Below are 16,868 nucleotides of genomic sequence, written 5' to 3'. Positions count from 1 at the left end.
ATAATCAAAATTATTTTAATTATTTACAAGAAAAACAATCTTGGATGCGATGAATTAACACAGCGATTTCCAACCTGTAGGGCGCGCCCCCCTAGGGGAGCGTGAAGCTGTTTTAAAAATATTAATTTTAAATGCTGAGTAAGTGTCAAAAACAAATCAGCAAAATACGTGCAAGAAATCCACAATTTTCACTGCAATTTTGTCAGGACAAATGTACTTCAAAATGCACTACTTTATTATTGTGATGCACGTTGGCTTTCACGTGGTAAAGTACTTCAAAGAGTGTTACAGATCAAAAAGAAATTGCCATATTTTTGCTGATAACAAAAGAATTAAAGCAGGTTTGTTTTGGGACACGAAGTTATTCGCAAAATTTGCCTATTTAGTTGATATTTCTCAGAGGCTAAGCGATTTAAATAAATCAATGCAAGGATCTCAAATTCATGCTTTTGTTCAGAAAGACAAGATTACGAATTTTATGGAAAAATTAGAACTGTGGATAGCTAGCATGAAAACTAATAACTTTGACATGTTTCCCACGTTTGTGTTACTGATGAAATAGAAGTAAGTAAATAAGTAAAGATCTTATTATTGATCATATGACTAGTCTAAGGAACCAATTTTTGCATTACCTTAAAGATCTAGATACTTTATTTTAAGGATTAAATACGAATGGATTAGAAATTCATTTGTCATTGTGAAATATGATGATTTGCTAAAAAAACAAGCTCAACCGTGGCATTAAATTTATATATAATAAAATAAATTTATATAAATATTCTATGATTTTGTAATTTTTGTTTAAAAAAAAACCGCATGTTTTTATGATGAATACATTTCGAGAAAAACAAAAACAAATACCTTGCATGTTTTGTAACAAAAAAAGAACAACCCCCTTAAATCATTTTAGAACATCAGGTCTTGGTTTTTGTATGTTCTCAGCAAATTCTCAAACTATATTTCCGTATGTATATATATATATATATATATATATATATATATATATGTTTATTGTTACCAAAAAGAATTATTCAAAAATATTAATTTAATTTTTTATAAAGCCAAAAAAGTCGCAATCGTATATGGGGTCGCAAAGGACAAAAGTTTAAGAAGCCCTGATTTAAACCATTGCGCGACTATGTGGGGTCTTCATTACCGCGTGATCTTGTTCTGAGAAATTTTATAATATCGGCGTGAGATATATTTAATTCTGAATTGTTTGTTTTGAGAAAGGGTTTCTCCAGTCAATAACAGTCGCAGGTGAATCAGAAACCACCTGCGTACTATATTGAAATGTTTTTAATTTAAAGATTTTATTTATGCCTCACAGTGATAGGTTTTTATTTGCTTGATCATCTATCTAAATGAGACATAAATCAATTGCTGATTAAGTCGAAAAACAAAGGTAATCTAAAAACTACGTTCGGTTATGCAGTACTCCAGTGGTAGCAGACAACAGGAAAAGGAAAAATTGGATTTTTCTTTTTCGTATACTTAAAATAGGTCACTAAATTCATTTTAAATTTTTCTACAATAATTTTGATACAACTTCCTTGCTTATTGTTTATTAGGATATTCAGTCACACTGTTATACTCTTGGCAATACGCGAAACAGAACTATAACAAGTCCCATTATTTGTAATGAATTCCACTAATAAAATCAAGATTCCTGCTTATTATTTTTGACTTAATATGCCTTTCACCATTGGTAAACAGTGTGCTATTAAGATGTTGTACAATGCCTTAAAAATATCATTTTATTTAACATTCACATTTTTTTCGAAAAATATGATTAGTTTTAGTTAAGATTATTAATTAACATCGATGATTGATTCAAAACTCTGGCACATGTAGTTCATTATGAACTTATATATTAGTGGTATTTGCCGTAGTAATTACGAACATCTAACTTAATTATATACTCAATTGGTAATAATAGGAAGTTTACTTTGTAAATGTAAAGTATATTATTAGAACGTTATGTATATTTTTAGAAAAGTGATTTTTCTAAATCGCAATTACATCATTAGAATTAATGCCTAGAATTTGTAGTATTTTATCAAAATTTTAAGTTGGATATAAGGTAGGTCGCGTTTTATGATTTCACGCATTTGCATTTACGTAATTTGTTATATTCTATATTTAGTCTAAGCAGTTGATTTAATCATTTTATTTTATTAAATTTTAATCAACAACCCTAAATCATCAATGCAGAAATATTTAATAATAGTTTGCTAACTAAGTACTAGCAATAGCTAATTTTATGATGATGTAATATTGGCTAAGGTGAGCCATATTTTGAAATTTTCTATTCTATATTCTAAGCTTTAATGAACAATCCTAAATCCTAATTTTTTTTTATTGCTAGTAGATTTGCCGCTGGGCGAGTTACAAATAACTTCATCAAAATATTTTTCTTTTCATATATATTGTTAAGAATTTCTGTTCATTGTTTTGTAAAAGCAGATCGCAGAATAAAATCATTAAGAAAACAATTCTAAATCATCTCCACAAAAATCAGTAATGGCTTACTAAGTAATAGTGTAATAGTTTCGAATAACGTATTTTAAAATATTAATTAATCAATTTCAGTGTAACTGACAAATCATACATTTTCTTCGAAGAAGGTAATAAATATAATTTAGGTTCTTAAGGGTTCTATAATTTACGATTTCCTATGGACTAACAAATATACTTGACATTGAATAAATTATTGTTTACATTCAAAATGAATAAATTATTGAGGAAATCTTTCCAAGAATATATATTATATAATATGAAATTGGTATCAAATGAAACCAATAATTATTACAATAAGAATAAATAAAATAAAAAATATTACTTACACATTATCCGAATGATCTGAATCCAAGGAATCCTCATCATTAATTTTGACTTTGGGCGTTAGATATGCAGAACTGGTCGACATTTTTTCGCACGGTTTGTTTTAAAAAATCAAATAAAATCCACAGTTAAAATTGAATAAAATAAAATAAAATGTTTTGTTTAATTTAATATCACATAGTTCAGTTTTGAAATATTTCACTCATGTTTCGCCAAATTACTTGGGTGACCTTAACTATAATAAAAATGCAAATTGATGCAAAGCAACGACGATGCACAATTGTGCAATGCTGGTTTATATCTAACACAACATAACGTTTAGGGTTCTCCACACGTCTGTCCGGATTGGAGCCACGCACTGAAAATTATCATTTCTGTTATGCAATCGTTCAACAGTTGGACATTGGTGCAGAATATTGCCTGATATTGCCAAATGTTTCAGATTTTACCATATTTAAAAATCATAAAAATTCTGAAAGAAAACTGTGGTAATAATTGAGCAATTTAAATAATTTTAACGAATAAGTTTAAGTTAAGCAAACATAAATTCTGGATCGATTCATTTAAATTCTCTACCAGCTTCTTTCTTCTTTCAATGGAAACTTGCTCTTAAAATTATAATATTTTTTATAGATGAAAGTAATGTATTATTTACTACATTAAATATATACATTTTTATATTAGTTTATGATCATAATGAAAGTAATTTTTGAATTAGCTTCCACTGGATTTAGAAATGATTGACTAACCGTTTAACATGCGTTTAACCGCTCACGTGCATTTTAATTCGCCCATTTGCGTCATTCCTCCAATGTCTTCGGTAGCTTCCACCAATTTTGGAAAACGTGGTGCCAAAATTGTTACTAATTTGTTTTTATAAGGTCAGTTTGGATTTGAAAATTGTTATAACTACATTTTTAAATATATTACTAACTGATATTTACAAAAAATAACAACTTAAAATGTTATTTTTTGTAAACATCAGTTAATGATCAGCTAGTAGTATATTTAAAAGTAGTATATGTTCTTTGAACTATTTAGACTGACCAGATTTCCACCTTGCGTCACGGTTTTTTTAAAAACAGTATATTTGCGTCAGTGTACAGTATAACGATCATTTTATCTTTAAATGTGTTTTTCTCGAAACAGCCCTTTTGGAATTTGCTGGAGTGATTGCTCGGAGACAAATGACCCGATCGCTATCAATTTTTTTTTTGCATCTCCTCTATATAATTCTCCATACGATGGTCCTCCAGTATTTGATCTGATCAAAAATCGAATTTTGGCATGCCAAAAACGACCAGAATTTTGGAAAAAAATAACTTTTTTTTTACATGCCGCCATTTTGTCAATTTTTGATTTTTTTGTTCGTTCGAGGGTCATCGTACAGACAATATATTTTAGTTTTACAATAATTTTTTTTGGTTTTATCAAAGTAGAAGGCTGCAATCACTCCAGCAGTGGAGGACCTTTTTTTGTCGCCCCTGGTGATCGCTTGTCATTTCAAAAATATTTAATATTTTATTTAAAAAATTTTACTGTGTATTCTCAAAACATGTATAAATATACCCTCAAAATATTACATAGATGGATTCACTAGTTTTTTTTATTTTTTAATTCCCAATAATTGCTTTTTTTTAGGTTGTCAGGCTAGCTAGGAATGCCCCTTAAAGCATTGCTTTCATAATTATCTGTTTTTCATGAATGCATAGTAATGTATATAGTTTATTTATAAGTTTGATAATAATCATTCAATTAAAGTTAATTTAATTAATAAATATTAATGAATAAAAAATATTTTACTCTAAGGGTATTCTTCGGTTACACTAGACAACAAATTATCAGTATTACTTTATCATGTTTTTTAAAGAACACATTTTAGCATGACTGATCAAATTCTTGTATAAAATATCGATAATCTTATTAAACGCGATGAAAACTCAGGGTTGCTTTTGCTTTTCATCATTGAGATATAAAATTATTTTAATAAAATGGTTTTCCATTTACAGTTTTCCAAAAAATTTCGTCCATGATTGTCTTCAAAGTTAATATTAATATTGTTTATTCTATGTGGAATCAAACTAACAAATTAAAAATGTGATTTTAATTAGATACTGTGCTTATGATTTATAAAATGAATGAAAGAATTAATTTCATTTGCATCAACATTTCAAGTTGATGTAGAATTACGCTATAATAATTATGATTACATATATTTTTTTTACAATTCTCATTTCGGACGTTATTTTACGAAATTTGAACAATATTTAAATCTTGAACAGATCTGACGTATTCCGTTAATTGAAAGTATCCGCTCTATATAAATATCTATGTTGTAAATCTACAGTGGCGCATCTATATTCAACACATGGGTATCTATGGAGATGCCTTGACATGTGTCAAATATTTGCGTCAGTGTCATATACAATTTAGTTTTTGCCGCAAATAAAGCTAAGTAGTAGGTTGGAAAGTTATTTTCGTCTCAAAAGTACTTTAATTCAAATGTTTTTATGTTGATTTCATAAAATGGCAAAGAGAAAGCGTTCTCAAGACGAAAATTTACAACCTCAATATAAAACTTATGTTAGTGATAAAATACAACAGCAAAACAATGCAACAAAAATGAGGGTTATCTACGGTATATTTAAAAAAACATTCATAATACTATTTAAAATTGTGATTAACTTCTATCATGTATTTTTAGATAAAACCACGAGCATGCTATTTAATGGAGTCAAAAATTTGAGTAAAATAGAAAATAATAATAATCAAGAGAAGAATGTGAATAACAAAAACAATCCAGAGACGGTAATAATAGTTTTGTTAATAACTTACTTGTGTCACGTTTTAAAGTTTATAAAATATATACAAGTTTTGAAAAAATATTTAACTTATTGGTAATTTATCTATAAGACTTTGGCAAGAGTTTTTACTGAATAAATAACTGATTTCTGTTAGATCTCAAGCAACTAACTGATTATTTAAAACTGTAAATGATATCAGGACAATAGACTTTCTTTATATTATATTTATAACTGTATGTTTTTATGAATATATTCATATGCATACACAAACTCTTCATAGCGAATTTCAACATGCTTTTTTTTCTTGTTATATTTTAAGACTTAATTTTATTTTATATTTTAGAAGACTTCTCTTCCTTACTGTGATGATAATGCATTGTGGAAATGCTATTTCTGTGATAAAAATAAGTGTGCTGAATGTATTGTTCAATGTAACAAATGTGAAAATTTGTATTGCAAAACCTGTTCTATAATTGTGTAAGTTCCTTTTTTTATATATTCATTATTTAAAATTAGTTAATAATTAGAACTATTTTTATTTCAGATACGATCAACCAGATATTTCACATTTATGTTTGTCATGTGTATAAAACATCGATTCGAATGCATAGTTAATACCTTATTGCTTTAGAGCATGAATTATTTTAATAATTTAAGTCTACTCCGTCTATTATATTTTAATATTTATTGAAGTTTGTACAACTATATTATGATACTTATAATGTTTAAAGAAAATTAAATAAAAAATATTTATTAACAAATTAAAGTAACATGCTTTTCAAAAATATAATCTGAAAAATTTATTTGTGTAAATTTACAATTCATAGTTGTTGTTCACAAAAATAAGCTTTATTTTGATACAAGTATTTTTGTTTTCAAGATTTATGAAAATTTCGAATTATTGCTTATTATTCTTTGATTTAACTTTTATTTATTAAAAATACAACTAATTCTTTTAACAATTATCATTTTTATGCAAATTATAAGTATGTTTGGGCACTAAACAGAAAACAATTCATTAAAAACTAAAAATGCCAATTACTTCATTAATTAATATTAGCAAATAATGTAATTTACTTTATCTATTCATAAACATAGTGAAAAATTAAAATTTCAATCCCGTTACATCTGATTAAAATAATTTCACTCTGTACCTCCAATTTTACTAATTTTATCTTTTGAAACAACAAATTTAACTCATAAATAATTGCATCCTATGTTTTAAAAGTCATGTATTCATTGAATTTATGTTTCTTTTATAAGACTGATATTAGGAATTTCGAAAATGAAATTTTTTTTACAGGAAAGGAAGGCATTCTTTGAAGAATGATCATTTTAGTAAGAAAGCTTTTTAATATTTGCTTGAGGTTTCTCAATATATAGGAGTAATAAAAATCAATCAAAGTATAATTAGAAAGTCGACAGAATATTTTTAAACACTATTTTTTCTTTTTATTGTTATTTTTAAATTTGACAAAGTTAATTTATCATGTGTAAATAAATACAGAATACAATAATTATACTTATTAATTGATAATTATAATAATAATTGTTATTATATAATTTTTTCTTATATTGAAATGCATTTCAATATACAGAAATTTTTAAATCATATTTATGATTCTTATCAATACTATTTTCATATCTGATAAGATTCATATTTGGAATTTAACTGGTATTATGATTTTCATATAGATCTGGAAGGTTTTTTCGACACTGAAGCATATATATCATATGTAATAAGGCATAAAGACCATTGTATTAAATAAATTAATAAACTATAGTTGTGGAACTTCTTGTACTGGAATTAAACATTCGAAAAATGAAAATAATCAATAATTAATAAAATTTGATCAATAATTAATAACAATTGTTTTAGATATTTCCCAATAGATTATTATAAAGCTTTAACTTTTATAATTCATATTTTTTAGACGGAATTAAAGAGCTTATAAATTTGGAATAAATTGAATTTTTTATATTAAATTTTGAAAAAAAAAATTTTTTGAAAATTAACAACCTCGAGCATTTGAAATAAATTTAAAATTTAAGAATTTTGGAAAGAATGTTTTTCAAACATGTCAAAAGTTCTTTATTTTGTGCATATTGGTACGGAACTATTACAAAGAAATGAATCAATTTTCTGAACAAAATACAAATATTAAAATTGCTTATTTGATGTATATAACATAATTTGAAATGCTCGTGTTTGGAAATTTTTCTTTATATTTTCGAAACCAAAGACCTGCCTATTCAGAAATTTAATCATAAAGTTATTAATTTCGTTAATATAAGTATAAAATGTCTTTGAATCATTCAAATCAAACGCTCCGTTCTCTCAAAAACTGAATGACCATTTTTTGGCTAGACCTGCCTTTGCCGAAAACTAATCAGCACTTCTTCCCATCAATAGGAATCGAATGTTTTTGGAATCATTCAAACTTTATTTATCTGCACATACATACATAACCATACATACATACATACATACATACATAACACATAAACACACATACATACATTATAGCATTCTATATCCTTCCCCCATGGGAGGACGAGAGATAAACAGAGGTATTATATGTGCACTATTGCGCGTACATAACGCACGGTCTATTTTTTGCAACTTAAATTAGTTTTTATAATTAAACCACTTCTCATAGGCCTATAATATTTTACAAGGCTCGGTTTGATCATCAGCTCTATTACCATGAGAAGCAAAGATAAAAGAAGAGTATGCGAAGTTTCATCAAAATCCCACAAGAATAAACCTGAGGGTTCCCTTGTGAGGCTGACTGATGGTATTATAATGAGGCGGTATTGAGTCCGGATTCCGGAATACCCAGACAAAAGACCTAGTTTGGGATGCATTCGCGCATACATCCATTTTTTCTAACATATCATCTTTATAAAGATGAATAAAATCTTCATTTTCGATTTTTTTTTTGCGATTACTACAATACTTACCCTATCGAAAATTAATAAATATAAATTTAAGTATATGTATATAAAAATAATTATTATTTAAAAACGGTATTTTTGCTTGAATGGATGTCATGACGTACAATCAGTCATGAAGAAAATAAATCATTAAACGTCAAAATACTGTACATATATATTTTGACGTTTCATGTTTTCTGTCGCTATCATTTTGTTGTTACACGATAGTACAGACAGATTATTTATTATACAATATATTGTTTCTTTATAAAGATCATATTTATTAAAAGCATCATTGAAATTTGAAACATATCGGCCCCACCCAGTGTTGCCATGTCTACAGTTTTAACTGTAGATCTACAGTTTTTTGGGAATGATCTCAGTTTTGCAGTTTTGGGCTCGAAATCTACAGTTTTTTTTGCTGAAGGTGCTAGCGCCGTTTATTTTATTTGTTATGCAGAACTTAGTGGCAGTTGCACTGAGTCAACTTCAACAAAACTACTATTGTTAAACTAGAGGTAATGGTCATTGATTATTTTAATAGTATACGCTAATATGAGAAACTTTATAGCTCATGCTTGACTGTCAACGCAAAGAAAAACGGCGCGACTAGCGGCGAAAAGCGAAATGCTATCCGTTTATCTCTCGTTAACTAACCAACCTTTCTGTTGTTAAATATTTTCCTTCTGTAAGTTATTTCTTGTATCTGTAAGTCAATCTAAATCGATTTGTCGACACAAAAAATAGATTGTTATAATTAAAGTTGAAAACTGGTTTGTTAATGCGTTGGAAACATATTGTTATCAAATAGTCATATTTTCAACATTTACGAATGTAATATATAATCTAAACTAGTGGGGTGTATGCATACATGGCATCGTGCCTTAAGGCAAATTGCTGGAACTTCCCGTACCGTAACAAAATGATCGAGGAATATTAAATGTTTTAAAATAGATTATTATAAATATTGTAACATTGTCTTTTTATATTTAAAAAAATTATATAAAAATAATTGGAAATTTGAAATTATTTGTTTAGAGTATATTAAACAGAATTAAAATAAAAATCTGAATTATTTTCGATATACAAAAAAAAATTTTTTTTGAAAAAAAAATTAAAAAGAAAAATTTTGAAGCAAATTTTTTTTTCCAAAAGCAATTATTCTGTTAAAACAAGCAGAAAGTTTTTGGAATCATCTAAATCGGACGCTTAGTTCTCTCAAAAACTGCAATTTTTTGCACATTTAACTCTGTATCTTCGAAACCGCTAGACCTGCCTTTGCCAAAAACTAATCACCCCTTCTCCCCGTCATTACGAATTGAATGTTTTTGGGATCATTCAAATCGGACGCTCCGATTTCTCAAAAACTCGATTTCTATTTTCTGCACTCTTTGTTCCGTATCTCCTAATCGGCTGGATCTGCCTTTGCCAAAAACTAATCAGCACATCTCCCTATCAATAGGAGTCGAATGTATTTTGAACCATTCAAATCGGTTGATCCGTGCGCCCGAAAACGAGGACAAAAAATTGTATCCATACATATATACACACTCAAACACACACACACACACACATACCATTTTTTGTGAGGTATGCCAAAATGTTCATAAACCTTCAAAACGTCGAGAAATGTAAAATTTTCAATTTCGATTTTCGGCCCATTACAATAACTTACCCTACGGAATGTTAATAACCAATATTTTAGATAAAATTATTCATTGCATTTTGTTTCGTTTAATACTCAACTAGTTTAAGTTTGATTCAAATCTACCTTTATTAATAATAACATGAAATAACAAATAATTAATGAAGTATACAATATATTGTGTAAGCTACGATGAAAAACTTATATTCAAGAATTATCGCTTTTTGATAGGCATCGATGTTTGGGATGAATGAATATAACAAAACCGTTAGAGATCATTATTGCTTTCAACTTTTTTTTTTCAAAAATACCACTAATGTTATATTTTGTTAGTTGCTATGAATATTCTATTATAACTATATAATATTACCATCATTTAATGATAAAACTGTAGATTTACAGTTTTTCAATTTGAATCTACAGTTTTCTACAGTTTTTTTTTGGTCTATCTACAGTTTTTCTCTATGGTGGACCTGGCAACACTGATTGGCATTATCGTGGCGCTTGTTCAGTTGAAGGCTGTGCTTGTATATTTACTTTATCCATTTTTAAAAATATTTTTCTACTAAAATAATTAAAATGCCGACAAAAAATAAAGTTTGCATCGTTGGGTCTGGAAACTGGTAAGCAGCATTCAATTTATAACCTTCAATTACAATACCGGTTTATATAATTTGTTTCTATTATTATTGTTTTTATTATCAGGGGCTCAGCTATTGCTAAAATTGTTGGACATAATTGTGCCAAATTATCTCATTTTGAAGATCAAGTTACTATGTATGTATATGAGGAAATGATAAATGGAAAAAAATTAACTGAAATCATAAACGAAACTCATGAAAATGTGAAATATTTGCCAGGTCATAAACTTCCAACTAACGTGGTAAGTATTTTATTTATTTATTATTATTTTTGTGGTTAAAATATATTTTATCTTTGTTTTCTTGTGCAATTGACCTTCAAACTTCTTTCATGAATTCAATCAACATCCAATTGAATGTTTTTATGTACTTTCTAAACATATTTTTGTGTGCATTCATTTCCTATATATGAAATATTTATTTTTATCTAAAATTATCTTTATCTTTTTGATGTACTACCTTTTTGATGTGTTATATAAATTTAAATATCAATATTTTCATCTTATCTTCTAATTTACCTTTATGACTTGAACTTTGTACCTCATATCATTTGTATCTCATAAATTATCTTGATAGAAGTTAATTTATTTATGTAAATATTTGTTGTTTTACAAAGTATATATGTGGATAAAAGAAATAATCTTTTATATAGGATTATAATGTAACTAATAATATATTGATTTTTATATTCTTATAATTATATTTTTATAATATTATATTTATACAAGTAACCACGCATAACACGGTAGATACATTCCAAAAAAACTAGTGTTTTATGCTAATCCGTGTTATACGGGACAAGAAACTAGTACAAAAGAAAGGGTTACATTCCAAGAATTCAAAAAAACATGCTATATATCATGAATGTATAATAAATATTATTACATTTATTCATTGTTTTAGGAAGTAATAATAATTAATTCAAGTAAGAGCTTTCCAACATGATCCTTTTTTTGCAAGATTTACCTCCAGATCCGTGCATTATTTTTTGCAAAAACATATTTGCGATTACTTGCTTTTAGTGAAAAGTTATTTATATATTTACCACATGCAAAGTTATCTTTACTAAAATTTTATGCTCATTTTATTTAAAGGACCTTTGTTTAAGACTAATTGATTGTTCGGATAATCTTAGATTTTTTTTTTGATAGAACTTAATGAATATGAAATTAGTTATCTTTTGCATTAGTTTAATCACATTTATTATGCTATTGCACGGCGATTTTACTAATTTTAGATTGAATAAAGTTTGATTTTGAAGAGTTTTACTACATTTCCTATTTTATTAGGGTTTTGCTCAATTTTTAAACTGTGTTAGAGCGAATCCGTGTTCTGGAAGTACCTTGTTATGTTGGGGTTACCTGTATTTTCATATCCAATTTTTATAAGTGTCGTTTTTGAATATCCATGGATGTTATATCAACATGTTTTTGCAAATGCTTAACTTGCTACTTTTCTGCCTCAGGTTGCGGGTTTCATATTTCAGACTCTGTATTGTAAACCATTGGTTACTTGGAAAAGATAAATATTTAAATTTCAATTTAAAATTGTAAATAAAATCATGTTTAAAGAAAGTACGCGGCATGCATCATCACGTTATAGTTCATTTATGTTATTATTTTTGTGTCACTGTTATTATTTTATTTGATTTTAATTTTTTTCATTTTATGTTCAATTTATTGTATTTTTTTGTATTATTTCATTTTTTTTGCATCTTATCAATTTTGTAAATAAGACATTAAAGTCTTGATTAACAAAAATAAATTATAACAAAAACAAAATGTTTAAAGATGTTTCAGTTACCATTGCAAACTCTATTGGGAACATTATTTTCAGTTTTTCATAATTTATTCAGAAGACATCTGTGCATTTTAAAGCTTTAACAATTAATAATAGTAATAACTTGTTCATATACTAATTTGATGTTTTATTTTTAAGATTGCTGTACCAGATGTAGTTGCAGCTGCTCGAGAAGCTGACATTTTAATTTTTGTTGTTCCTCATCAATTTGTCAGATCCTTGTGTGCAACTTTATTAGGTAATTGTATTAATTGATATATATTCTATAATTGACATATATTGTATAAATATATAATTTCAGGAAAGATAAAACCCACTGCTGTTGCATTATCTTTAATAAAAGGTTTTGATCAAGCAGAAGGTGGTGGTATTGACCTCATATCTCACATTATCACAAGACATTTAAAGGTATTTAAAATACTCTGGAAATAATATTATATACAATAGAAATTTAGCTCTAAATTTCCAAATAGAAATGTTTAAATTATAAGTGTTGATTACCACATGTTTTACTTTTTTTCAATAATAATATATATTTTAGTTCATATTTTTCTTCTAAATTCTTTTGATATTTATGCTTTAGATATTTTTTATTGTTAATAGAATATACTATTGATCTTTTATAAATGAAAAATTTTTCTACAGGTGCCATGTCATGTTTTAATGGGTGCAAATTTAGCTGGCGAAGTTGCAGATGAAAAATTCTGTGAAACCACAATTGGTTGCAGAGATAAACGTTTAGCACCTTTATTAAGAGATTTAATTCAAACTGATTATTTCCGTGTTGTTGTGGTTGATGATGAAGATGCTGTAGAAATTTGTGGAGCACTAAAGGTAATAACAAAACTTATTATAACAACAATAACCAAAATTTATTATGCTACGTAATGAGCTAAATTTATTTTTAGTAATGAATAATTATGTTTTTACATGAATATTAAGTTATTTGAGAAGAATAAATTCTAATACATTTTATACCATCCTTAATAGAACATAGTAGCGTGTGGTGCAGGGTTTGTAGATGGTATGAATCTTGGAGATAACACCAAGGCAGCAGTTATTCGTCTTGGTTTAATGGAAATGATTCGTTTTGTTGATGTTTTCTATCCAGGAAGTAAACTTTCTACTTTCTTTGAATCTTGCGGTGTGGCTGATTTAGTTACTACATGTTATGGTAAGCTAGAAATATATAATACGATTTAGGTTCCTAAAAATTTTAATTCATTTCACATGTAACTGTGTACAAAACTCATATTTACAAATGGTATTTTAATAATATATAATTTAATTTAGGATTATTAATGATAATACTATAATTAGATAAAAATATGATTATGATGAACTATAGATGAATAATAAATTATTTATTTTTAACCTTTCCTGTACAAGGAGTCATTCCATATTCTTTAAGCTTAAAAATAATTATAAATGAAAAATTGAATAATCCTTTTTGTAAAAAAAGATGCTTTTAATTCTGAAACATGAAATCATAAATTATATTAACTATTCGGTATATTTATATTCATATGTGTGTGAATGGTTGCACATAAGTGTCCTTTTCTTTGGTTTTTATTTTATAAATTTTATAATAAATTTTCAGGTGGCAGAAATCGTAGAGTTTCTGAAGCATTTGTGAAAACAGGTAAATCATTGAAACAATTAGAAGATGAAATGTTAAATGGTCAAAAATTGCAAGGACCAATAACAGCGGAGGAAGTTAATTTTATGCTGAGAAATCGTGGCATGCAAGACAAGTATGTTATTATTTATTGGATTTTATTGTTATTTATTGGAATAATTTTATCCTTATATTACAAATTAATTTTTCATGGTTTTTATCTTTAGAAATGTTTTTTTTTAACAATGTATTAATTTAAATTTTGAAAAACAATAACAAGACAAACTGGTTCATACTGGTTGTCTTGGTCAACATTTTTGGTATTGTAAATTATTTTTGTAATACATATTTAAATTAATCATTTCAGATTTCCTTTGTTTACTGCTGTTCATAAAATTTGCACTGGAGATATGGATGTTAAAGAATTTCTTAATTGTATAAGGAGCCACCCGGAACACATGTAAGTGCCTGCTTTATAAAATATAAAATCAGATTTAAAATGCTTCTCAGATGGTAAATATTTAGTAATGTTCTTTTACATGAAGCATAAGTGAGAGTTTGCTAGTTTGTTTTGATTATTTTGCATGCTTTTCATAATTAGTAATTTGAAAAAGATATACACATAATAATCATCTTAAAAATACTAGTTTTTTTACTTATATTTCTATGATCGTTAAAACTACAGACTATTGTTAGCTTTTAAATTATGTAAATTTTAAATTACATGTTATCGCTATTTTAATTTTAAATATTAAATACTATATTGTAATGTTGATATCTATATATAGCCATTTTATTTAAATGTTTTGAATATTTTTTTAAATTATATATCCTTAAATGCTGGACCAACCATTGTAAAATATAATATTATAGATGATTATAAATTTGTTATAACTTAGGTAAATCTATATTTTTTTATACTTGTATCAATTGTTTAAATTATGGAAATGGTTAAGAACATGTTATTTTTAATGAAAATTTATTTTATGTCTGGAAATTTTTCCTACTTTTTATATATCTTCTACACAAGAAGTATTAATAAAATTGATTATTGTTATTAAATATGACATTACCCCTTTTTGTTTGGTTTTTATTTATTATTACTATCCTATACCTAACAAATTTACCATGTTTTATAATTTATGCATTTTCTAAATCTTTGTAAAGTTTTGCTATTTATTATTTACCAAATTGGTTTGAGTTTTTCTATTAGAATCCTTTCCGAACTACACGCTTCCAATTGAAACTTATAAATTGTTAATCTGCTGCATTGCTTTGTTTATAATCATTGTTTCCCAAATACAGAATGGTGAATACTTAATTATTTTGATATCTTTGAGATTTTTTTAAATCTTAATTATTTTTGTTTTATGATTTAGAACAAATTTGGCTATAAGTTTAAAAATAGCTTCCAATATTTGAAACATTTTTGATAATTTATGTTTAAAAAGTATTTTACTTTTTCAGATTTGCACCATTTAACATCACATTATTTTGACATATTTGCTTGTGGTTTTTCGAATGATTTTATTTCCTTGATAACCCGAAGAAAATCCTATCCTAAAAAATCCCCACTTGTGTTTTCTTGCTTGGAATCAAGGTAATAGTGATTATCGTTTTACAAGTTTGTGTGCGTATTTGTGTAGAAATTAAATTTCTTATTATTTCTTCTTACACTTTGCATTTTTAAATAAAAATATAATATAATTTTTGTTTTTAGGCTGAAAGGTGCAGCACCGAAATCTTCTCTTTAATATATATGTAGCAATTTATTGAAACCAGGTCAGGTTGATTTGTACATAATATAAGTAATGATTGTATATTTTATACTATTTTATATGAATTTATAGCAATATAATAAGATTTTTATACAATTTTATAATTTGGGTAGTATTTTATGAATTAGTTGATATACTTCACTTAAATATGTATCTTACTTTTAACATGGGTGGTTTTGGTTTTGGTTTCGAAATCAAATTGTTGGTGATGTGTTATTAGTGGTTGCATGTTTCTTTGTTAGTACATATTCTAGTCAATAAATTAATTATTTTCTAACAATTTGTTAAGTTTTCTTGAATATGTATCTTCTGCCTATTTTATATCATATTGATTTGTATTTTTTTCTTCTGTAACTAAATTCTAATGGTAGTATTGATAAATCTGTTGTTGCTGTTCTACTTACATGTTGAGTAAAAATAACGATTATTGTAATGAAATTGCATTAATGCACCTGCAATATTTTCTTGTGGTTCTTTTTTCTTTCTTTATTCATGTTTATTTCGGTTATCTAAAATTTAGAATCAAATATATTGCATAGTTCGTTCATAATATTAAAATATTAGTTTGATAAATACATACTTATTATTTTCCGTGTTTATCCTTTGTGTTAATTCAAGGTTCTCCATCTAAAAACATATTCTAATTAATGTTCAAATAAATTCTTATTTTTATGTATTATTTTCCATCAATTATATAAATGCTATTTGTGGTAGAAATATAAACATAAGTAAACTAATTAAAATTCCAACAAGATTGATCAAAATTTTTTCATTTGATGTACTATTCATGGAAACCTCTAC

The 16,868-nt window shown here is 26.3% G+C and overlaps 2 protein-coding genes across 3 annotated transcripts; both read left to right on the top strand.

Moving 5' to 3' along the window:
* Positions 1–5,290: 5,290 nt before the first annotated feature.
* On the top strand, positions 5,291–6,316 carry LOC113371628. Its single transcript, XM_026612274.1, has 4 exons — positions 5,291–5,482; positions 5,549–5,652; positions 5,992–6,125; positions 6,193–6,316. The coding sequence occupies exons 1-4, from the start codon at positions 5,371–5,373 to the stop codon at positions 6,236–6,238; spliced, it is 396 nt and encodes a 131-aa protein (XP_026468059.1). The 5' UTR covers positions 5,291–5,370; the 3' UTR covers positions 6,239–6,316.
* Positions 6,317–10,714: 4,398 nt separating this feature from the next.
* LOC113369873 (glycerol-3-phosphate dehydrogenase [NAD(+)], cytoplasmic-like) lies at positions 10,715–16,076 on the top strand. Of its 2 annotated transcripts, none has more exons than XM_026610472.1 (9): positions 10,715–10,853; positions 10,936–11,113; positions 12,810–12,909; positions 12,973–13,079; positions 13,317–13,505; positions 13,662–13,845; positions 14,272–14,425; positions 14,657–14,749; positions 16,010–16,076. In XM_026610472.1, exons 1-9 carry the CDS (start codon positions 10,810–10,812, stop codon positions 16,041–16,043), a joined length of 1,083 nt encoding a protein of 360 aa, XP_026466257.1. In that variant the 5' UTR covers positions 10,715–10,809; the 3' UTR covers positions 16,044–16,076. The 2 variants fall into 2 exon arrangements, with proteins under 2 accessions (XP_026466257.1, XP_026466258.1); XM_026610473.1 differs by lacking the exon at positions 16,010–16,076 and adding an exon at positions 15,757–15,802.
* Positions 16,077–16,868: the final 792 nt, after the last annotated feature.

This window comes from Ctenocephalides felis, unplaced genomic scaffold (genome assembly GCF_003426905.1).
Source record: "Ctenocephalides felis isolate EL2017-DRISC unplaced genomic scaffold, ASM342690v1 CF-g0.4_SCAFFOLD_01492, whole genome shotgun sequence".
NCBI lineage: Eukaryota > Metazoa > Arthropoda > Insecta > Siphonaptera > Pulicidae > Ctenocephalides > Ctenocephalides felis.
The sequence above is the reverse complement of the archived record's forward strand: the minus strand, read 5'-3'. Positions and strand labels throughout refer to the sequence as shown.